Genomic DNA, 22,658 nt, shown 5'->3' on the forward strand with positions numbered 1-22,658 from the left:
GCAGGCCAAGAAGGCATTCGGATGCCCTGGCCCTGCTCCAGATCCTAACTGGAGCTCCACGGCCTCTGAGCCCCAGTACCAGGCTCAGGTGGATGCCCAGAGGCCCCACTGTGGCACATGCGCGAAGGACAGGGAGGCCCATCTCTGCAGACTGGAATTGGCCTGACTGAAAACGGACTTGCACTGAGTTATAGGAAAAAACCCTCTTACCTCCAAAGCGGGCTCCTCTTCCCCCCGCTGCCCTAGAGGGCTTTTTAGAATGCTTTCTAAAATGATTGACTGACTCATCCATTCCAGTCTCAGAGGTTTTTTTTTCCTTGCCAACCCCCTGCACTTCAGGGAGTGCCAGCTAACCCCTGGGTTCCAGCGCCTGCCCGGGTGCCCAGGTGTGGGCGTGGCCATCCAGAAGTATGCAAATAGTAATTGACAGTCTTCAATGGTGTGCACCAGGAGACAAACATCCCCGCTGCCTGGTCCCTTGCAGGGAAGGGCTCACAGCCTCACTAGCCCAGGGCTGTTAATTCCACACCCCTACCGGCTCTCTCCCCTTCCCCATCTCCTTCTCTACTCCCCCCCACCACCATTCCCTGGGATGACCTCCCCAAGAAATGGATTACCTTTCAAACAAAGCAAAAACTTTCAAAACAAAAATCCCATTTTTGTTAAATTTCAGAAGTCTTCATTCTCCCTGTTTCATTTCCTTCCTCCTTTTGTTGAGAAATAAAAAGCTTAACCTTGCAAAAATATCTGAGCCACTCCTGCCCCCTCTTCTGTAAATCAATCAGCCTGTGAGAACAGAGCCCTCGCAGAATATCAAACAAACGCCTGCCCCTCCCCCTTCTGTAGTCTAACAAATCACTCCTGCCCCCCTTCTATAAGTCAACAAACCACTCCTGCCCACGCCCCCTTCTGTAAATCAGCCTGCAAAAGCACGGCCTTGCACTTGGCATTCTGCTTCTGTAACCCCACTTGCAAAATTTCCCCTAGCAACGCGTTAGCCAATGAGCAAAGGTCATGCTGAGCCCACATAAAATCCTATATAAACCAATATGAAAACTTAAAAACGGGGCTCAGAATTTGGAGATCGACTCTCCTCTGAGCGTGCGCGTAATCTGTTCCTCCGCATCTCCAAGTGTCATTTTGGGTTTCTCAGTCAGAACTCCTGGCTTTGCTCCAACACTATCACCCAAAACGTCTAAGATACATTTTTTCAAAGGGCAGATTTACAGGAAAAAGAAAATAAAATCACTGGCAATCCTAATATTTAATTACGTGGAATACACACGTGTTACACTTCAATTAGATCATCCCTCCCCCACCACGGGGGGTATTTTCTCTCCCTTTTGGTCCACAAGGTAACTTTAAATGGTTATAGAACATTATCTTATAAATAGGAGGCCCTAATTTGACCAGTCCCCTACTTAGAAATTTCAGCTGTTCTGTAGAGGAGGCGAGATAAGCATCTCCCTAGGGCAGCCCTGGGGTAAAAGGACCAAAAAAAAAAAAGGGCAAAGAAATCCAGTAGCGTTTCTTTGAGCACTACAAAGGTGTGAACATTTCTTCCTCAGGTTAAACGGCTTGTATTTTCTCTTTTGTTCAGACGCTTAGCCAGTTCTCTTTCTGAGCGTTTTGTTTTTCCGGTGCTCTTCAATGACAAACGACCTCCGTGGCCATCCCCCTCCTCCCCCACCGCGCCGGTTCTGGCCGCCGGGTGCGAGGAGCCCCTGTCGCTAGCCGCGTCTCTATGGCTACTTCCCCGGGTGGGAGCGAGGACCACGCCTCCTCCAGCGCACCACCCCGCGCGCAAGCGCAGCGCCCCCGACCTCGCACAAGGCCACCGCCCCGCGCCCGCGGGGGCGGAAGTGGACGCGCGCCGCAGGAAATGGACGCCCGGAAGTCCCCGCGCGCGCGGGCGCGGACTACACTTCCCAGGGTGCCGCGGGGCGGGCCGACGCGGGAGGCTCTGGGCGTGAGGCATGCGAAGCGCCCTCCGCCGGCCCGTGCGCGTCCTGCCGCCTGGCCGAGGGGCGCGCGGCGCGGGGCCTGCGAGGCGGGGGTCGTGAGGCCTCGGCGCGAGGAGGGGGCTGCTGCGGCCGCGCCCGGGCGCCGGCGAGGGCGGGCGGCCGCCATGGAGGTGAGCGGGCCGGAGGACGACCCCTTCCTGTCGCAGCTGCACCAGGTGCAGTGCCCCGTGTGTCAGCAGATGATGCCCGCCGCGCACATCAACTCGCACCTGGACCGCTGCTTGCTGCTCAACCCCGCGGGGCACGCGGAGCCCGGGGCCGGGCCGCACGGCGCGGGGGACGCGGCCAAGGCGCCCTCGCCGCCGCGCTCCAAGCGGAGGCGGCTGTCGGAGAGCTCGGCCCTGAAGCAGCCCGCCACCCCGACGGCGGCCGAGAGCAGCGAGGGCGAGGGCGAGGAGGCCGACGACGGCGGCGAGACCGAGAGCCGCGAGAGCTACGACGCGCCGCCCACGCCCAGCGGCGCCCGCCTCATCCCCGACTTCCCCGTGGCGCGCTCCAGCAGCCCCGGCAGGAAGGGCTCGGGCAAGAGGCCGGCGGCCGCGGCCGCCGCGGCGGGGAGCGCGTCCCCGCGGAGCTGGGACGAGGCGGAGGCGCAGGAGGAGGAGGAGGCGGGGGCCGATGGCGACGCGGACGGGGACGGCGAGGACGACCAGGGCGCCTGGGACGCCGACCCCGCGGGCTTCGCGGGCGCCGGCGGGGGGCGCCAGCATGCGCGGGCGCTGGCGGCCGAGGAGGTCAGGCAGATGCTGGAGGGCAAGCCTCTCGCGGATAAGATGCGTCCCGACACGCTGCAGGACTACATCGGGCAGAGCCGAGCCGTGGGCCAGGAGACCTTGCTCCGCTCGCTCCTGGAGACCAACGAAATCCCCTCCCTCATCCTGTGGGGGCCGCCGGGCTGTGGCAAGGTGAGTGCCGCCCTGGCCGAGGGGCTGCCGGCTGCTGGTCTCCGGAGGCCTGAGAAACTCGGGGGCGGATCTAACGGCCCGAGGTGTTCGGGTTCTTAACAGATGGCGTGTTGAGATTGATTCCCCCAAGAATTTTGCCGGGCTCCCCAGGATAATTACGATCTAAAAGTTGGCACCTGAGCTGGGGCAGTGCTCGGTCCATCGGTCGTCCGCGACGTGTGTGAAAAAGGCACACCTGCCTGCGTTTTTGGTCATCTTCAAAATTAACGTGGCTTTGAATCGATAGGTTGACATGAATATATGGAATCTTAGATTCGGCCCACCTTTGTGTGCCGTTCGTGTCCACCCCCACCCCCCTTTTAGTGACCCATTTCGTCAGGAAACAGCATGCTACAAAAATCAGAGCGACGTTTGTATATTCCATGTGTATGTGTATGGGTTCGGCTTGGAAAAGAAAATAAAAAATGCCTCCTGTTGTGCTTCCTCTCCCTCCCTCTAGCTGTTGGTTTATTTTTAAAGATTGATTTCTTTTTTATCCGTGACTATATTTACCAGAACTAAGATGCAAACTCTCTTCTTTTGCACATCATTTTCAACTAGCATTTTAACAACTTTTCCCATAATGCCTTGTACTTTAGAGGAAGAAGCATCAGTATATTTTGGTGTCCAGTTCTGCATGCCTTAGTTAGAAATCAGTACAAGTCCACAGGAGGATGTTAGGATGTTGTGGTTGTAGAAAACATGTCATTGGAAAAACACTTGGAAAAAACTCGGGGAGCCTGAAAAAAAGAGAAAGGTAAGAGCTGTTCGAGTATGTATTTCTTCAAAGGAAGTGGGAGCAGAATGAACACCAGCAAGAGAAGGGCAAAATTCAGCATCAGAGCTCTCATAGCTTTGAGGTTCAGATTCCTTAGCAGGTAAGGGCTTTTAGGATTTTGCTCCTATTTTTATTCCCAGCTCCCTCTCCTACCTCTTCACCACCCCTCCCTTTATTCCAGTTGTAGGACTCCATCTTGCTCTTTTATGCCTTCTTGTTTGCACTCATGCTTTCTCTTTGGTGGAGAACAGTTCAGATCTGTCCCAAATAACTTTATTCCAAGGTAGAGGAGTATGGATTAGTTTGTTACCCCATTTAAGGTGTTGAGTAGTGGCATTCTTAGTGATTGCCCTTGAATTCTCTCCTTGATATCATAAGACTGGTTACGGCATGTGTGCCTTGGGAGCCTGGCTCCAAAAGGTGGTAGGCTAGGGTTTGGTAATATCTAATAGTGCTTTGCAACTTCAAAAAAATTAAGTGCCACCCTTATATTCAGGAGCATATTTGTCCCCCTAAACAGCCTTCCCTTTCTCTGAATTTCTGTCCTTGCTGCTATACTTTACAGCTAATAACAGCATATGTGTGTTTACATTTTTTTTTTTAAACGTATTGGGGGCGAGGGATTGAACCCAGGACCTCATATGTGGGAAGCCAGCGCTTCCCTGAGCCCCATCAGCTCCCCTGAGTTGGTTTTTCTGTTTGTTTCTTTGTTGTTTGTTTTTTTAGGAAGGACTGGGGAACCAAATTCAGGACCTCCCATGTGGGAAGCAGGCGCTCAACTGTATGAACCACATCCGCACCTGCATATGTGTATTTATTGAGCACCCATTAAGTGCCAGCCACTGAGCAGTACTTTATTTGGATCTTTGTTTTCTGCCAAGTACTTGATCCAAGTGCCATTATTTCATCTACTTCTAAAGAATTGCCTTGCAGTCCTCTTGAATGCTAGAAGTTATCATTGATCTTTCAACTCAAAGGCTTATTCATTTTCCTTTACTATAAGGGGCAGGGAATGAAGCTGTGGTTCTGTGATGCAGTTCCATGCCTAGATTTCAGCAGTCAGTGCTTTCTTGACTGGAGGAGGGAAATTTTCTTTCCCTTTGTTGAGAGGTCGCAGCTGTCACCCAGGATCTGCTAAATCAAGACAGCCATTCTTTTAAATGGGATTCCAAAGCTCTCAGAAGAATCAAAAGGGATGAGGTACAAAGGAGAAAAAGTCAAGATTGACCTAAGGTCTAGAAGTTTTCCTGTTTTATTTTATTTTTTTTTTAATTTTTAAAAATGCGTTGTATTTCGGATCATATCTGTGCTGCTAAGCAGCCCTCAGATTTCAAGTTGCTGGTTAAATAATCTGATTCTGCTTGTATTAATGCTCTTGGGTATTTCTTTCTGTGTCAGATCAGCTTTGTAAAATCTGTCATCTTTTCTAGACCACTTTGGCTCACATCATAGCCAACAACAGCAAGAAACATAGCATAAGGTTTGTGACATTGTCTGCAACAAATGCCAAGACAACTGATGTGCGAGATGTCATAAAACAAGCTCAGAATGAAAAAAGCTTTTTCAAAAGGAAAACCATTCTTTTTATTGATGAGATTCATCGGTTCAATAAATCTCAGCAGGTATATTAACTTTCTTCCACCTTTTGGTCATCGTTAACATCAAATAGAATGTAAATTTTTGAAATCACATTGAAAACTATAAAGCATTTTCCAGGTGTTAGGTACTGCCATAGTCATGGTAAATAGTCTGCAAAGAAATAGACTTGTCAACACATCTCCTTTGAGCCTCTTTTGCCCACACTGCCTCTTAGTATTCTTTGATGGGGAAAAAATGCTTTTTCTGATAAATGAAATGATTGGTATATATATATATACCTGTGATATGTGTCAGAAAAATTGCTTTGAATCAAATTTCTGAGTTTTAGAAATGTTTTAATGTATTAGTAGTCACAGTGAACAGTTGAACTTGTCTTTAAGGGAATAATTTAAATTTTTTATTTCTCCTATAGAGGATTACTTTTTATTTTCAAAATTAAAAGAACCTATTTTCTATGACTTAAGCCTCATCAAGGTGAATATTACAAGATCTAATGGTTTCTGTTTTATCTGGCGTTCTGAAATAAAAATAAAAGGGCAATTTATTTTTACTTTTTGATTCTTCCTAAATAGACAAAAGTTTTTTTCCGATATATTTTCTTTGATATTTATATTTTGTTGCAGCTTTGTAGTCATAGAAATATTTCACAAAATTCGAATAAGCTTTTTTTCCCTTATTTGAATCTTTTTGAATAAACATGCTCTTTGAAGTTCTGACTGTATGTTAGCAGTCTGGATTAAACAGGGGACCACTGGCTAATCTGAGCATTTTTTCCCCATGAGAGACAGCTTCGAAGCCTGTGTAGTTGCCAGGCTGGTTAGGAAAAATAACTATGAGTATTTTCAGTAGAAGAAGATTTTGGAAATGTTGATTGTTTTTTGTATTTTTTCAGACTCTTTGCTCTGCAAATAAGTAGCTGCTATGTTTCAGTTATGTGCCCTTTCAACCCTGGGATAGAAGATAGTTTTCTAAGAAAGCAATTTATTTGGAACTAAATTAGAATTCTGCTTACAGCAGTTAGACCACCAGCAGGAGATCACACTTAGACATTGCTTTGAACTTCCAAAGCAAATGTTACACTCTCCAAATGTTGCATCCATATTCAGTGTATACAAAGTTGCTATTCCTGAACACTAAAGATAAAAATCAGGAAAAGGAAGGAATTGATAGCCAACTTACATAGGAGTCTGCAGGCTGTTGTTAACTGGAATCAATTTCTTCTCTTTTCCTCCCATGTTTAGGACACTTTCCTTCCTCACGTGGAATGTGGGACGATTACTTTGATTGGGGCAACCACTGAAAATCCTTCCTTCCAGGTCAACGCTGCTCTTCTGAGCCGCTGTCGGGTTATTGTTCTTGAGAAGCTTCCAGTAGAAGCAATGGTGACTATTTTAATGCGAGCGATCAACTCACTGGGAGTCCACGTCCTAGACTCTAGCCGTCCCGCTGACCCTCTGAGCCACAGCAGCAACAGCAGTTCTGAGTAAGTCAGTGTATGCAGTGACAGGATTGCACACACCTCCCAAAGAATTTCTTGGCCTAGGGCCAAAAAGGACTGGAAGGCAGGCAGGAGGGTAGGGACAGAGAGAAGAAAGTGTTGATCTGCCAATAATGAAAATGTAAGGGAAGCAAAGTGCTAAATCATACCAACAAGTGTATCTCTGCAAAAGTTTCCCTTATTTTCATTTAAGATGCAGTTTTATAGCCTGGTCCTAGAAGGAGTTTCTCCATAATTCTTCAGTCTTGAATATTGCTTTGCCTATTATTTTCATTCTTGGATGTTTTTGTGTTTCGGGATTTGGTGTTTTTCCTAGCACACTTTTTAAAAGCTTGGAAGACTTTGTGAAGCCTTGTTGATTATTTTCCTTCATGGAATAGAACATACAAATAGATATATACTTTCAGAGTTAACTTAGAAATCTTTTAAGATATGTACCCAGATTCCAATTTCTTTATTCCTGCACTCAGGTATACTTTTTAAAAAGATCATGTAAAATCTAACGTAATCACTAACTTCAAGTTCTTTGAACAGTTTTAGAATGATTTTTTGCCTACTCTCTATATAAAAGTAAAGGAATTTTAGCCAAAAACGACACACTAGAGGCCGTTCTTTCCTTTTTGATGATCTGTTTTTTCATCTTGATTGACATATGAGTTCCTTAATACACAGGGTATGTATCAGGAACAATCAGTGACTTGGGTTGGAAGGTTTTCCTTTATTTAAAACAAAATATGTTTTTCACATGTCACTTACCCACTATCTGAAATAATGTAGTGGAACATAATCTGGTGGGAAGAGAGGCTGATGCCCTCTTCCCTTGCGTGCTCTGTCCCCCACAGCTGCCGGTGCCTGCCTCGAGGCTAAGTTCTGGAGACATTTTTCTGTGGGGATTAAAGTACAAGGCATAGTTGTAGGCTCAGGATTTAGATTTCAACGGTCTCCCCAGGCGTCTGCCGGCTCCCACTTGCTGTCTCAGAGACAGGAAGAACTGTGCTGGGCCTCCTGAAAGCCTGGGAACATTTGTCAGCCGATCCCAGGCAGGTGAGGCAGCTTCATTTTGGCCTAGAGTTGTGGCAGGCTGCCCATCCCGATTGTGGCGTGCAGAGAGCATGGTAATGCCTACGGGCCTTGGGTGGGGTGGGGATGGGGGGGATAAGATTTCATTGGAAATCTTATATAGCCAAGTGATAAGGAAAAATTGTAAGAGAAAGGGGGAGAAATCCCTAATTCTCAACACAACCGCTGTTAACATTTTGTTGTATTTTCTTCTAACATTTTTCCTCGTTTTTTTTTTTTTCCTGGGTACTGGTTATTCTAATACATCTACAACTTCTATGTCCTGCATTTTTATTTTTCCAGGGTGATTTTTCTTTGCTTCATGTCAATATTTCATAGGGTTAAGGTATTCAGATACCCTCAGGTTGTTTTCCCTCTCTCCACTCACTGTTACCCCTAGTTTAAAGACCTTTGCAAGGGTCTGGGTTTTAGCACCATGGAGCTTATTATCCTTGTAAAAAGGAGTTCTTCAGTTCAGTAGGACCCTGGTGATTTGGGTGCACATCAAAGTTTGAGAGGATCTAGTCAAAGAATTAAGATTTCTTTTAGATACTGAAACTTGATACAAAGTGAAGCAGTGATTCTTAATCTGCTACAATTGAGTTTCAGTCAGAGGAAACCTCCCTTATCCAACAGAGCGTATGTTTATTCTCTCCACCCCTAGTAGCAGTAGTTTACAACTGGTCCTAATTAGGATTTCCTTTCATTCTTTCTCCCTACCATCCCTAAACTTGCATCCTCAACACTAATACCGCTGCCCCACTGTGAACTTGGTGAGGACACCAACTGTTCTCCAGTACACTGTCTGGCATATGGTATGTGCTTAAGAAAGGGTTGTTATTGCATGAGCAAATCCTCATTTTCAGTATGATAGAAATAATTTTATTTAGCTTAGGGAAGAGGATAATAGTTCAGCCTAAGGAATGATTGCCTCAATGCCCAGATATCAAGACCTTTTCTCTTTAATGCTATTGCCCTTTTCATCAGCAGCAAGCAGAATGAAATTAAAGACTAAGCAATTTACATCTATTAGTTGGGTGCTTGGTACCATTCATTGGGAGACATCATATAGACCACAGAAAGAATGAATCCCTGTATGTCACTTCCTAATAAAAATACCTGCCACTCTGATGACCAGGGATAATTAAGAGTAGATTGTGTTTTCTTTCTGTTCTTTTGGGTAAAAATGTAGCTTTCAAATTCCTGTTAACTGGCCTCAGTTTTTGTGGACATAAATCAGATTTGGCTGTACAACCTAGCTGGAAGAAAGTAGTTTTAGCCCCAAATAATGGCGTTTCTTCTCTGGGAGGGGATGAGGCTGCGTTAGTGTTCCTGTGCCTTAGAGAGCAGTTAGTACTTGCACAGAGAAAGCCGACTGTGTAAGGCTGTGCGTGAAAGTGTTGAGTAGAGGGACTGGATTCAGAAACTCATCAAGCTGATGTTCAGCATCTTGACTGTACCTGAGGAATTAGGGTTCTTATCCAGTATACACATGTACAAGATAAATTCCCTTTAAAGTAAAGTAAGTGGTTTTCTTTTCCTTTCACATTTATTCCTTCACTAGAAATTGAAGGCCCTACATACGTAGGCATTGGCTGAACGTTGGAAAGAGCATATTCCTATGCCTGTAGAGAGCTTACAGTATGATAAAAGGGATAGATGACCAAGTCCTCTTAGTAGCGTTCTCTGATGGGCCTAACTACCCACAGGGAGCACTGGGGTGCAGAGAACAGGCATCTAGAATGTACGATATCAAACATTTTACCTCCAAGAGGAGGTGATGCTGTCTTGAAGGATAAGCAGAGTTTAACAGGATGGAGTAGAAAGCTCATTTGGTCAAGGATGAACATCCTGTGAAAAACAAGATGGATGGAAGGGTAAGCATGGGGAGGTGATGGCTGATGAGGCCAGAGAGGCCGGCAGGGGCCGGGTGATGGAAGAGCTTATGTTCCAAGGTAAGACATTGATGTGGAAAACACTGAAAGAAAAGGGAGAATGGCTTGGGCTGGGTAACTGGCAGTCTCTCCCACAACAATCAGATGCTTCAGATAGATCAAATAAGGTAGAGAAGAGCATTCATTGGATTTGACATTTGTCCACTGACGTCTTTGCAACAGTGCTAGGGGAGTGGTGGGAATAGCATCCACTTTCAGGTGGTAAGGCATGACTGGAGGGGAAGAAGGAGGTAGCAAGTATAGACTCATGTTTTCAGCAATTTGGTTGTGAAGATAGAGCTAGAGGTAAGCTGGTAAATTAACATCAAATTATCTATGCCGTAGTTCCTTTGGTTTGCATTAAATAATCAACCGTTTTCAAATATTTTGCTTTCTAAGCATTCTGGTCACATGGTACAAACAGTACCACATGCTTTCCATGTGCTAGATTAATTTGGAGGCCAGGAAAAAAATCCATGTGAGTCTGTTGTAAGATGAGCTTGTACTACTGAAAAGGAAAAAGTAAACTAGCGTTTAATCTGCCTGCACTACTTGCTACTTTGAAGACTTGCAGATTCCAAGATGAGAGGGCACATGCCTATTAAAAAGCACCCCTAACCATCAGCTGTTTATAAGCCAGATGCAGTGCATGTTTGTGGAGATGAAGAATGAGAGAAGCTGCAGTTGCCTGCTACTGCCTAACTCAGCAGCATTCCAAGACCCAGTTGAAAGAGCTGACGCAGCTTCTGTCCCTGTGGTGCTGTGGCTTAGCCCTGAGACGGGGGTGTGTCTCTGATCATCTTGAGAGGGGAGCCCCAAGAAAGATGGCTATTTTTGTTTTCTTTCATTGTCCTTGATTAAAAAGTTTGAACTGTTTGCCTCTCAAAATTAATTTCTAACACAGAATAGAAAGAGAGATTGTGGCCTACAAAGACAAAAGGTACTGGCCAGAATGAGCTGTGGGTATAGAATGGATTTTGATGACTTCTTTTAATAATGTTTTACTGTGAGAGAAAAGCTGGTGCATTAATATTAAAATGACATAAGTACCCTGGCAGCGAGAAGCAGAGATTCCTTAAGGTTTCGTCATCCTTTCCCGCGGCTGCCATAGCACATTACCACAAACTCAGTGGCTTCAACCACGCAGTGAACCCGGCCCACGGCTCTCGATGCCAGCAGTCTGGAGTCCAACTGTCGGCAGGGCCACATGCCTCCCTCGGGCGCAGGGCCGTCCTCCTGCCCGCCTCAGGCCCCAGGGCTGCCTTCCCGCCTGGGCTCCAGGGCCACCACCCGCTCGGGATTCAGGTTGGCCCACCCACCTTCCTCAGGCCCCAGGGCAGGACCTTCCCAACCTCCTGGCTTCTGGTGGCCCTCCCTTTTCTTGGCTTGTAGCTGCGTCACCTGTGTCTCTACCTCCATCTTCAGTGGATCTTCTCCCCTCTGCTTTCTCTCCCTTTCCAGGGACAGTTGTCATTGGATTTAGGGGCCACCCTAAATGTAGGATTGATCTCATTTTGAGATCTTTAACTTAATTCTGCAAAGACCTCGTTTTCAAATAAGGTCCCATACACGGGTATTCAGGGGTTAGGACTTGGACATTTCTTTTGGGGCCATTATTCAATCCACTACAAACCCTTCCAGGTATGCGGTGTAGTGGGAATAGGAAAGCATGTCTGCATGAGGAGGGTGATGTCAGCTGTGAGATTTAGGTTCTCTCTTTATGGAGAAAGGAAGTTTTATTTTATTTTACTTTTCATGCTGGTTACCATGGACATGGAAGAGTTTGGGATCTGCCTTGAATATTTGCAATTTGGGAGAGTATGCTCCTGGACAGTAGAATTAGAATTATTCTCATCATTAATAATAAACATATCTAACATTTATAAAAAATATCTAACATGTATTGAGTGCTCATCATGTGCCAGGCACCACTCTAAGCATTTTACATGCAGTGTGTTGTTTATCCTCAGTACAACTCTGATGGTGGGTATTCAGCTTCTTTTTATAGATGAGGACACTGAGGCACAAAAGGGTTGAGTAACTTGCCCAAGATCACATTTTGAAAGTGATGGACTGTTCTGTCTGCTAGGCTCTCTCAGTTGTCAAAGGGCCTTAGGCACCAAGTCAAAACCAGGGTGAACGCTAACACTCTAGCTCCTTCTGCTCTAAGTTTCCTTGTATCCAGATGGCTTGTAAAGATGGGAGACCGAAGCTTCCTGCCTGCACTGTAGTAGGAAGGCCTTTTTACAGGGCTGTACCTCACACTTAGCCGGGAGACCTTTGGAAATGTTGGTGCCCAGGGTCTCCCCCTGGGGACTGCAGAGTCAGTAAATCTGTGGGCCGGTGTCTTAGGACAGTTCTCTAATCTGAGACACATCCCAGGTTGGGAGCCATTGCACCACAGCTGTTTCTGTGACCCCATAATGTTCCTTTTCTCTAGTGAAAGAGATTCACAGAGTATTCTACAGTTTAGGGAGCGAGTTTAACCAAGCCATAAATATTTTTTTGTTCTGCCATGAAATATTAGGTACATTTTCACTCACTTTACTCCTTCTCCAGCCCTGTAAATAGAATCCTCCACATCCCAATATCATCCACCAGAGAAATAAAGTACAGAAAGATTCAGGCCCCAGAAGAGAAAAGAAAGGGGTGGAGCTGTCTGTACAGAACACCCCCGTATTCCTCTGTTGAGATTAAAGCATTTCCCTGCAGTTGGAGAAGTGAGGCTCTCGAAATCCGTTTTATCTCTAGGGTTTGCTGGTCAGATACATGACCTTCTCCGATGCCCTTATTTTAACCAATTTTTTTTACTTATGGAATGTTTTTTAAATTACATTATAATAGCATAGTTTACCATCTTGGCCTTTTTCCTTAGGATACTACTAAGTTTCAGACAGTCTATCCCCAAAGTAGATTTTACCTTATTTAATGCTTTTCTGCCTTTAAGAGGTTATTTCCAAATGGAAGACATTTTATAACTTTATGCTTAAATTAAAAATAATGCTAAATTCTCAAGTCTTTGGATACTCTTAGAAGATGACTTGTGTAATAGTTTGCCGATGAGTTTTGTAGACATCAGTACAAATACCTCTTATTTCCTTATTCTTGGCATGAGTACCTTCATCTGTCTCCCTCTCTAGAGATCTCAAGAGATTTTAGCACATCTTATTTTAATGCTCTTCACAATCTTAGGTAGATTAAGCGGGTTCTGGATATGTTTTTGAGTGGTATGTAGAACCTTTGAACATCTTGCCTGGTGTTCTTAACAGCAGCTTTCCATTTGTAATTTTATTTTGTGACCATTATGACTGCCTTCAGCAGCCCCTTTTCTTGAACAGAGTTGTTGGCAAATTGATTCATGATTAAAAATACCAGTGCCTTTTGGACAGGGGTGATACTTGGAATGTGGGTCCTAGCAGAGAGGAGGGAGCAAGATGGAGCACTGGGGTCCTGGCCAAAAGCACACCACTCTGGCCCGATTGTGGTAGCACTCCTGTTCCCCAAGAGCTTCCTCACAGCCGGGCTCCTCACAGCCTGCTGAAAGGACAACTGAGAACACCTTCACACTAAAGGAAGGACCCTCTTGCCCACCACGTGAACACCGTTGCCTGTTTTTGGAAGGCTTATTCACAGTGTGCTTTTTCTAAATCTGTGGCGCAGCCTGCTCATTGGCTTTCCTTCTAACTAGTGAAGGCCCACTCCCTGACTTTATCTAAAGACTAATGGAAACGAGGGTAGTATAGTAAGTCCCCGGGTAGATAAGACTACCCATCTGGTAAATGCCCCAAGAGCACTGTGTGCCTCTGAATATTTACAAAGGGCAAATCCGTAGACGAGAGACACCACAGTACTAAGTGTGGCAATAGGCGACTCTGCCCACTTTGTCTCTACTTTTAAATTTAAGATAATATGCATCTTTTAAAAGGAATGCTCAGAGTTCTGAGTGGCTTGTTTTTAGGGAAAAAAAAAAACAGCAGGATGTGAAACTATACAAAATATGACCCCAATTTTGTTTAAAAAATTGAAAGTAAGGAGAAGGGTTGTGTGGGTGGAGCTGTTACTTCTAGGTGGTGGAAATGTGAATGTTTCTTTGCGTTTATACTTTCCATATGTTATAATATATAACTTTCACTTGGAAATTGTGGGAAAATTGAAGTGAGTCCATTCATTGTACAGATAGCAAATGCTTATTACCTCCCAGGCACTGGGGACACAGAGAACAAATAAAACATGATTCCTGTGGTAGAGGAGCTCAGTATTTTGTGGGGATAGAGAGATGACAAATGCCATCAACAACCCAGCTCTGTGATGGCTCAGTCGGTTATTAAGTTAGGATTGATCAGGGCTCCTGCTTTATTTCTTCCTGCAAATTGTCCTGTAAGGCCTTTTGTTGCTAGGAAGCTGTCGAAAGGGATGGAAGGCTTTGCTTTTATTAGTTCCGAGGCTGCAAGGAGGTTTTCAGGCCATTTTGGGTCTTCCTACCTCCGCCTCTCCACAGATAAAAGACAACTGAGCCATGAACCAGCTATTCCTTTTCTGCCCCTTCATGTGCTGGCAGAGTTGCCTCTGATGCTAGTCCCCCCATTGCACATTTTCTTTCAGATGTGTTTTCTACATCATTTTCTTGTAAATCGTCTTTCAGAGAATCTGCTAAACAATTCCTGGTTGAGAGGTGGTCCAGAAGCTTTAGAAAGTGCCCAAGCCATGGCCTCGGCACCTTTTTAGAGTTCTCTGGTTGCATCTCTGCTGAGCTGAAGCCACCCTTGGGAGGCTGCAAGATAATCTGTTTCTGGGCTGTAGCCTCCCTCTGGGCCGTGCAGTTGCCGTGATTCTGATGATAGAGCTGTCTGTCAGAAAGCCATGGCGCTGCAGGAGGCGGCTGGTGTAACTGGAACCTTGGCCCTGGGCAAATGGGGAGTGAGATGAGCCAGGTTCTGTGATGACTCACTTAAATGGATGTTTAAGTGAGTGAGATGCAAACCAGTGCAGGGAAGAAGGGTGGTGACACCAGGAGCTCTGTACTGACGTGGAGATGAGACGTGCACCCCTCCTGACTCCGTCCTCAGCCAGGGCAGTCACTGTGTGTTGTTTCCCAGCAGCTGACCGCCATGCTTATTAATTACCCTGGGTATTTCAGCTGCAGGTTCAGTGATAGGGTTGAGCTGCAGCTCTGAAAGAGTATAGCTAGCAGCTCAGCCAGGAATTAAGGCCCCTCTAAATAGCTAAATGTTTAGATACCTGGTCTAACTAGACCCAGAAAATATTGCTCATTAGGACTTGAAGACTAATCATAGTTAGACCTTCTTTATGAAGGTCCAAATTTAGAAATGTGATGATAGAATTTTAGTCCTGATGGCCAGAGACAGGTCAGGCGACTTAACTCAAGGTCTCGCAGCTAAGATTGGGCAGAGTCTTTGGATCCCTTCCCAGGCCGGTGACCTCCCTGTTCCTCTCTGCCAGTGTCACGTGGTAACTGTCCACTGTGAAGCAGTCCACTGCAGTTCAGAAGACAGCCCAGGCATCAGAGTGGAAGCACATGTTTTCTTCACACTGTAAGGAGGTGCCACATCTCTAAAACAGAAGTTTTCAGTAGAAGGCGCAGAAACACTGCAGTGTATGCCTGGTTTATCAGTGAAATACCCTCTTTGATTCCTCAGGTCAGGGCAGTTCTCAATGACTCTTAACCACATTAAAAATATGAGTTAAGAGTAAGGGGGTGGCTCTCATGACCTCGCTGGGAAAGGTCTGCGCTCCATGAGCCGTGTGCAGAGTGAGCAGAGGCACCGCGAGGGAGTTACTAACACTGGTGTGTTGCAGGCCCTCGGTGTTCATCGAAGACAAAGCCGTGGATACTCTGGCATATCTCAGCGACGGCGATGCCAGAGCCGGATTGAATGGACTGCAGTTGGCTGTTCTGGCCAGGCTAAGCTCTAGGAAGATGTTTTGTAAGAAAAGTGGGCAAAGTAGAGTTCTGATCACTGAAAATGATGTGAAGGAAGGGCTGCAGCGATCCCACATTTTATATGACCGAGCAGGTAAGTAGTTGAAATGTGAAAAGAGTGAAACTGTAATGAAGTATACAGTGGACACTTACATCCTCATTTGCAAGCCTCTGACTTTCAGCAGAGTCCAGAGAATGAACATGATCCTCAGTTGGATCTCCATTTTGCTGATAGCATTAAACCCCCCTACACAGAAGCCTGTTTCAAAGACCTCGCTTCCAGGCATTTCTTAAGAAAAGCCTGAAGCAGAAGTTGCACTGACAAAAATTAAGAGGAGTCTTGGGGTTTGAGATGGGAGGCTTCAAATTTATCTTTTAAGGTAGTTAGATATTTTTCAGTTACTCTCTGCTAGCACTTCTAGAACACAGGCATCATTGAAAGCCTGTGATCAGTTAACAGCAAATAACACTTGGGATTGTTTATAAGAAGGAGGCAGCGGTGGGACTTTTGCAGTAAGTGACTGATTTTTATTAATTTTAATTTTGAGAGTTAACATTTTTAATTTCTGGAGTCTAAGCTACAAATTAACTTTGTAGATCTTGATGCTTTTATATTTTAATAGTCTTTTTGAAAATTTGATTTTACAGTGTGCACCTATCTGTTGACCTAGAGTGGCATCTACACAGGCCAGGTTTGGCAACAGCTCTTATTAAATCCATGACCTGGCGGCATTAAATGTCATAAGCACAGCACATTTTATCTTTTTATAAAAGAGGTGGGTGATGAAGATCGCGTACTGGAGATTAGGCTGGACTTGTAGTGCCTGAGGATTTGTGTGATTGTGGATTGACTCCCATTGCAGTTACTGTGGAATAGAATTTCCACCCCTTTCAAAGCTGTGCCAGGAAAGGAAGCACCAGCTGAACATCCCGGCCCATCATGTAGGCTGTACCATGTCTACACTTTCCAAATACTTCTTCTGGATGACAGAGAGTACTTGCAACTAGAGGAGGAGGTGGAGGGCTTAAGGATTTGGTCTCACTTTGCCAGGGCTGCTAAGACTGACAACACACAGAAGTTGGCTTAAGCAACTGGAGTTTATTGACTGAGTAGAAGTATGGAGGCTAAAAGTCCAAAATCAAGGGGTCAGCCAGAATTTGCTTTCTCTGAAGTCTCCAACGTTCCAGTTATGGCTGTCCTCTGTCACATGGTGGTCTTTCCCTCTTCTGCCTTCTGACTGACCACATCCAGATTTCCTGTTTGTTCAGACTCCAGTCTAACGTACAGGCCCACCCTGACTCCATTTGACCTCCTATGTAGGTCATTTAAAGGTCCTGTTCACAAGTTTATCTACGCCCTAACTATTATAACATCTTCACAGGCCCTCGTTTCAGTGGGGTCACACGCACTAGCCTGGGGGTTAGGCCTGGAACGTGTCTTTGTGGGGGATACATTCAGTCCCCAGAAAGCGGCTTTGGTTCAGGGCACTGTCTCTTAGTGAGCGGGCACTGCATTCCCCAGGAAAAGGGCCTGAAGCTCGTGGGGCATAGTGGGGTGAGACTGTGGGCACATTGGAGGGGTGGGTCACCTCATCCTGATGTGACTGTGCCCTGCAGCAGGGGCCTCATGGGTCTCAGGTGGCAGCTACTTCTGTGCTCCTGAACTCTAAAAAAAGGCTTGGAAGGCTGAAAACAGACCATTCTGGAGGTGGAGCCCTGCTTTATAAACCATTCTGGAGGTACTTTGGATTAAATGCAAGGATTGGAGATTTGAACAAAATTAAATTTTGAAGAGGCACAAAAATTCCCACAGACTGGATTCTCTGTTGCATCTGGGGGTTCCAGCAATAGCAGCCTTGCTCTCTTCCTTTAGGTATCCCAAAGAAGATGCTCTTCCTTTTGATGAGACCATCTGGAGCTGTTCTCTCACCTTTTAGCAGACTGTCAGTTCAAATCCCAAAAGCTACTATGTGACGTAATATTAGCTAACATTTAATTGTCGAATATTTCATATAATCTTATGAGGTAGCTATGATTAGTTTCCCCATTTTACTGATGAGAAAACTCACCTGTGTTCACAGAACAAGTGGTAGAACTGACCCTCCCAGCCAGGTCTGACTGGTCTCAAGGATCCATCCGTGTCCACAAACCTGTGCTGCTGGCAAGGCAGCTGGTCCCTCTGGGCTGAGCCGGCCTCAAAGCACTGCACCAAGTGGGACCCACCCCCCAGTCCTGTTTAATGATCATGTTCCATCGGGGGGCCTTGCCCAGTGGGGATCCCTTCTCTAGCTCTGTGCTGGATCCAGGAAGAGCTGGGGGCTGAGGGGCTGCCTGGTGCCACGAGCCCAGAGACTCCTCCATTCTGCAGGTCTCCACCGTAGGTGGTATGACCCCAGCCCCACAGCATGTCTGCACATGGCAGCCTGCAGGCACCCACAACTAAAATGCAGGTCCCAGAGAATTGTTCTCTTACAAGCTTTGTTCCATAAATAGGCGTGATAGGAGCTTTGCCCTGGAAACCCATGACGCTCTGGTGAGACAAAGATGCCCAGGACTTTTATGATTTCTTTGGGACCCAATACCCAGCCACAGATATTTCTGCCTCAGTGAAGAGATTTCCAGATGAGCACAAGTTCTCTGCCATGCATTGAAGTCAGGGTTTTGACAGAAATCATGTGAAATTTCAGATTACATAGCAGAATATAATAAAAGCAAAAAGGGGAGGTAGCAGAGATACCAGTGCTGGCCTTGTGTCCAGCAGTGGTTTTTCATTTAAGGCTCACGGCCCTGGGATGCAGGTCCTTTGATCATCCCCATTTACAGACGAGAAGCCAGGAGCACAGAAAGAAGAACCCGCCAGCGGCCCATAGTTGGTCGGTGTGGGGTTCAGGTCCTGGCCGCCCAGCCCTAGAGCCACGCTCTTCCCCCGTTCACCACGTGACCTGAAATGTGACCAGGAAAGGTCTGAGAAAGGACTGTTGGGAGACCTGTTGCCGTCTCCTAGGATAAACCTGACAAGAGCAGAACAGAGGTGGTTGGTTGTGTTACCTCCGGGCCCGGGGGTGAAGGCCCACCTGGGACTCTGGTCCTCCCATCCCCGGCTCAGGCCTGGAGGGAGGACAGCACAGAACGGGGTTTCCTGGCTGTCAGCTAGGAGGGTGGGCCCAGAGCCCCATAGACTCACCCCGGGCCCTCACCGCCATTTCTCCTGGCATCGTGCATTAGCGGAGGAAGCCCTGGGAACAAGCTCGGCCTCTTCACAGAAACCCCATGGCTGGGAGAAGCCCTGTGGCTGCTCTGTGGCCTCTGAAGTCAAGCGATCCTCAGGCCCCGCAGGCAGCATTTCAGGTCTGTCCATTGGGGCTGGCAGGTCTCCTTTTCACCACGAGGAGCGGGTGTCATCTTACGAGGGGCACTCAGTGCCAGGATTTGTTTCCTGTGGGAAGTGGGTCACAGTCTTACTGCTGACATTGTCTTTATGATGAGCCCAGACCAAGTAACTTAAAGGACAGCCACTAATAAAATCATGCCCCAAGTGTCTTGGAGGGGAGGAGGGGAACACAGGGACAATGGAACTCCTTGGACACGAGTGAGAGTAGATGGTCAGAAGAGAGAGAAAGGCCGTGCAGGTGCTACTGTTTATTTACATGAGAGTGGTGTAGCTATAATTTTCTGCCCTTAGGTATGTTTTCTTTCTAGAACACTTTTCACATGATTTGTTTCCACATGAATCTGGGGCAAGAAATGGGGTGAGACCCAGGGATGAGCAAGAGGTGCTAGATGCACTCCGGCAGCGTCATTAGCCCCCTGGGATCTTGCCCCACAGGTTTCCCCACCCCAGCGTGGGGGGACGTTTAAATGACCCCTGCTGGACTTTGGATACCAGAAAAGTGCAACTGGAAATGACACCAGGGAACAGGTGGGCTGGGGCAGCTGCTCTTGCCACATGCACAACGGCTCCAATAGGTCCAGGCTCTGTCTTCAGGGGGGCAGGCCCTGGGACCAGATCATCGGAACAGCTGGCCCCTCACCCCTCTGTAGCAGACCCATCGTGGTCCTAGGAGGACCGCGCTTTGAAGCAGCCCCTCACCTCTCCTTCCTTGTTCCTGCACTTGAATGGCCAGGCAGCCATCTCCAGCCGCACAGTGCTCCTTGACTAGGAAGGGGTTTTCCAAAGGTGCGTGTTCCGAGGTGTGGCCGGCATTCCACACCAGTGGTATTCATACCTCCTGCCTAGCACAGTTTGAGAACAGCTGTTGACCCTTATTCTCCTTAAGCTTTCCTGGGGTACTTGTTACTACAGAATTCCTTAAAATCAGCCAGTTGAAATACAGGGACCTGAGACCCCTGTGAGCCTTGTGGATTCTCGCCTGCCAGTGTTTGAGGGGGTGTTTTGTGTGGTGTCTAGGAGAAGAGCATTACAACTGCATTTCTGCACTTCACAAGTCCATGCGTGGCTCGGACCAGAACGCCTCCCTCTACTGGCTGGCTCGAATGCTGGAAGGAGGAGAAGACCCGCTGTACGTGGCCAGGCGTCTTGTGCGATTTGCCAGTGAGGACATAGGTGAGTGGTGGAAAGGCGCCTGCTGTCGCTGGGGGTGTGGGCTGAACCCTGCCTCTGTGGCCTCAGGATTTCTTGGTACCATGTGGAGCAGGCAAGGAGAAGACGAGACTCGAAGTGGAAACTGAAAAGGTTGTTTCTTGATATATGTGTATGCTTTTGAGCATTTGTGTTCTTAAAGTCCCCTCTTTTTCCTTTTCAGTAATGTTTTTACTACTCAGAGTATGAAGTAAAAGAAATATTTTTAAATATTCTTTGCAATCAGGTGTTCAGATTCTCTTTTTGAGCAAATCCCAAGATGAAAGTGGGAGATTCTGGACACATGTTAAAGGAAAAGCCTCCCTCCTCTCTGGTCTTAGTAAACGTTTTTTCCCATCGTGTGCGGTACTGTGAGTGTCTTCAGGACCCCTGCTGCTGGGATGGCCCCTGCGTGTGCTGAAGAGTGCTTACCCACAAGGACTGCATTCTTGACCCCTGCCAGGAACTGTGCAGTAATTACTTCTTGAACAATGAATGCAGTCAGAAAAGTCAGTCTGCTTTCTCAGTGGAATGGGTTTGGTGGTGGTTTTTCTTTGTTTTGATCCAGTAGGCCTCCACACCATGGTTATCAGGTCATGCCACTTGTGCCCGGGCTGTAATGTGGTTTGTGGTGACACAAGCTCTCCTTTGTCTCTCTGTGTGGCAGGTCTCGCAGACCCATCTGCACTGACACAAGCAGTCGCTGCCTACCAAGGCTGTCATTTTATAGGCATGCCGGAGTGTGAGGTAAAGTACCAGCTCCGCTCTTTGCAAATCAGTTCTTTTCTCTTGTGTTCTGTCCCTTTGTGGATTTGAATATGCTCTGCCTTTATCTTTGCTGTATGGACCCGCTCAGTCATAGGTGCTTAGCTTTTCAGCTCCCGTTTTAGAACCCTGGGCTCCTAGACAAAGCTGGGACCCTCGGTGTCAGCGAGGCCGTGTTTTCAAATTACTTTTTAGGGGCCCTGGGGTTCACAGGAAGTACTTCCGGGTTCCTGGTGACAGAGGTATTGTGGAAGCTGAACAGGAAGTCTCTGGAAGTTCACACCCAAAGAAAACAGCTTCCTATTTGTCTGTTTTATATATTAGGGTTTTAAGAAAAAATTCATTTAATATAAAGTTCTTGAGTTAAAAAAAAATTCAACTGCTAGTCTTGTTCAGCATCTCCCCTCGTGTCGGAATTTCTTCTCCCTCTGACAGGCGGGTGTCCAGACTATGGACAGAAAGGGGGATCATGAAGGCAGGGTGGGAATCATTTAAATTAGCTGGTGGCATCTGCAAAACAGAATCTTGCTGGCACCTTGATAATGAAATGTTCCCTTTTTATGTTCTAGGTGCTTCTGGCCCAGTGTGTAGTCTATTTTGCCCGAGCCCCAAAGTCTATTGAGGTGTACAGTGCCTACAACAATGTCAAAGCATGCTTGAGAACCCACCAGGGGCCCCTCCCCCCTGTGCCCCTGCACTTGAGGAACGCGCCCACCAGGCTGATGAAGGAGCTGGGCTATGGCAAGGGCTACAAGTACAACCCCATGTACAGCGAGCCTGTGGATCAGGAATACCTGCCCGAAGAGTTGAGAGGCGCAGATTTCTTTAAGCAAAGGCGTTGCTGACTTGTTCCGGCTATGACAGCAGAAGGATGGGTTTTTTTGTTTTTTTAGGGAGGGCCAGGAAGAAAGAGTAACTGGATTGTGAAGTTGGTTGCCTGGAGGAGAGTTAAAACAGGCCAACATTGTGTGCCAGACTTTTAAGAGTTCTTAGGTGGAGGCACAGCTACTTCAACTAAATGTGTAACATTGAAATTGTGTTCATTTGCACTCTGTGCAATGGTTATGCTTATGAAAATATCTGGCAGCTTTGTGCAATGAATAAATGTTATAAGGAATTATCTATTTTGTCATAGTATTTAAGTCATAATGTCATTTCAGAATTCAGTTCTGTAGGATTTTTTTTTTTCTTTAAAAAATGTATACTCTGGGTAGTTTCAACTGGTAAAAAAAAAAAGTAATTGTGATTTAATACTGCATAGTGTTTTGGGTATTTTTTTTATATGCAAAGGTCTTATGAACCAATAAAACTATTTCAAAGTACTCTTCAATTCTTTATGTTTCTCCTGCCTGGCCTGGGACCTACCAACATGTCCCCATCATTGGTAACAAAATACTGTGAGAGAGAAATTCTAGGTGAGGAGATCAGAGAGCTTAGCAAAAAGCTCTATGTCTACATAGATACAGCACTATATCCTTTTTTTTTTTCTTTTTAATTTGGTTCCGTTGGTCTATGTGTCTGTCTTTATGTCAGTACC

At 46.5% G+C, this 22,658-nt stretch overlaps 1 protein-coding gene across 1 annotated transcript; it reads left to right on the plus strand.

Annotated features, from left to right (window-relative positions):
• The first annotated feature begins 2,000 nt into the window (after positions 1–2,000).
• Positions 2,001–22,443, plus strand: WRNIP1 (WRN helicase interacting protein 1). The gene is made up of 7 exons (XM_004469796.5): positions 2,001–2,929; positions 5,177–5,368; positions 6,587–6,828; positions 15,654–15,871; positions 20,186–20,341; positions 21,024–21,103; positions 21,691–22,443. The coding sequence occupies exons 1-7, from the start codon at positions 2,129–2,131 to the stop codon at positions 21,964–21,966; spliced, it is 1,965 nt and encodes a 654-aa protein (XP_004469853.1). The 5' UTR covers positions 2,001–2,128; the 3' UTR covers positions 21,967–22,443.
• The last annotated feature ends 215 nt before the right edge of the window (positions 22,444–22,658 follow it).

This window comes from Dasypus novemcinctus, chromosome 22 (assembly GCF_030445035.2).
Source record: "Dasypus novemcinctus isolate mDasNov1 chromosome 22, mDasNov1.1.hap2, whole genome shotgun sequence".
Classification (NCBI taxonomy): Eukaryota; Metazoa; Chordata; class Mammalia; order Cingulata; family Dasypodidae; genus Dasypus; species Dasypus novemcinctus.